The sequence below is a fragment of the Acanthisitta chloris genome, unplaced genomic scaffold, assembly GCF_000695815.1.
Source record: "Acanthisitta chloris isolate BGI_N310 unplaced genomic scaffold, ASM69581v1 scaffold32732, whole genome shotgun sequence".
NCBI classification, from domain to species: Eukaryota; Metazoa; Chordata; class Aves; order Passeriformes; family Acanthisittidae; genus Acanthisitta; species Acanthisitta chloris.
The window spans coordinates 1,980-3,328 of NW_008660378.1; the positions used below are offsets into that span (position 1 = coordinate 1,980).

At 56.0% G+C, this 1,349-nt stretch overlaps 1 protein-coding gene across 1 annotated transcript in view; it reads right to left on the reverse strand.

Moving 5' to 3' along the window:
* STARD7 (StAR-related lipid transfer (START) domain containing 7) overlaps nt 1–560 on the reverse strand; it is a gene marked incomplete at both ends in the record, with an annotated part of 2,029 nt that extends 1,469 nt beyond the window's left edge. The window contains 2 exons of the mRNA XM_009069793.1: nt 116–165; nt 376–560. Coding sequence (XP_009068041.1) covers nt 116–165; nt 376–560 — 235 coding nt within the window. The remainder of the gene's footprint in view (nt 1–115; nt 166–375) is intronic.
* Between the last annotated feature and the right edge of the window lie 789 nt (nt 561–1,349).

Sequence of the window (1,349 nt, forward strand, 5' to 3'; positions counted from 1 at the left end):
AACTCCCTGGGATGAGCCTGAGATCACATCAGCAGCACAAAGGAAGGGAATATTCCCAGTTTCCCCATGGCAGGAGCTCTATCCCAGCCCACAGTGACATTCCAAAGGGACTCACCTGCACATTGAAGAACTGCCTGGGAGTCACATCCGTGTAGGATCCAAACACTGTGGAAAACACATCCCAGGAATAAGCAAATCCTTATCCCAGTGCAAGCCCAGAAGGCCAAGGTGGATTTCCAGGCCCTCTGAGAGGGATAAAGGGGATGGGAGAGGATGGGAATTCCCAGTTTGTCTGGGGTTCTGTGAGGACAGGGACGTGTGAGGCACAATCCCAAGGGATTGGGCACAGGGAGAAGCTCCCAAGAATTCCAGTACCTCTGTACTGGTACAGGTGGGAGCCCTGGATGGGCCTTCGCCACAGCTTGAAGTGCTTCTTGTCCATGATCAGCTCCCAGGGCTCTTCCCGCTCCGCGGGTGGATCGGAGCGCTGGCATTCCCCGGAGCCGCTGCCCTGGAACAGGCTGGAGAGCTTCTCCATGTGCTTCATCTCCTGAGCAGAGCTGAGGGAGGCAAAGCCAAGCAGGAGTCAGGAATTGGCTCCATGGGGAACTTCCCAGGCTGGAAAATTCCATCCAGGATTTAGGGAGAAGGTAGGAAACTGTGGGATTGGGGTGGGAAGAGCTGTCTGGGATTGGAAATCCCTTTGGGTTTTTTTGGTGTGCCTGGGAATGATAATCCTATTTTTGATGTGGAATTCCAGAGGGGAATCCTGGCACACCCATTAAGACTCACATGAAGTGTTAATTACCCCCTGCTGAGTCATCCAGGAGGAATTAAGGCAATGAATGCCTAAGGGAAGCCACAAGATTCCATGGCACTCCAAAACATTCCATGGACACTTCGAAAACACCTGGAGGGGGTGGGTGTCCTTCTGCCTCCATCCTATGGGATTTGGGAGCTCCTCCAGAGCACAGGGATGATCCCAGGGGGTGCCCCTGTCCTGATGAGTCCCAATCCAGGGTGTCCCTGTCCTAGTGTGTCCATGTCCCCAGGGTGTCCCTGTCCTGGGGGGGGGTGTCCTGGTGTCCCTATCCCAGTCCCAGAGGGTGTCCCTGTTCCAAGGTTTCCTGTCCCTGCTCCAGTGTGTCCCTATCCCAGTGTGCCCATGTCCTGGTGTCCCTGTCCCAGGATTCTGTGTCCTTATCCCACTCTGTGTGTATCCCTCCCTGTCCTGGTGTGTCCCAGACCCAGGGAGGGGTGTCCCTGTCCCGGGGGGATGTCCCTATATCCCTGTCCCGAGGGGTGTCCCTGTCCCGGGGGGGTGTCCCTATATCCCTGTCCCGAGGGGT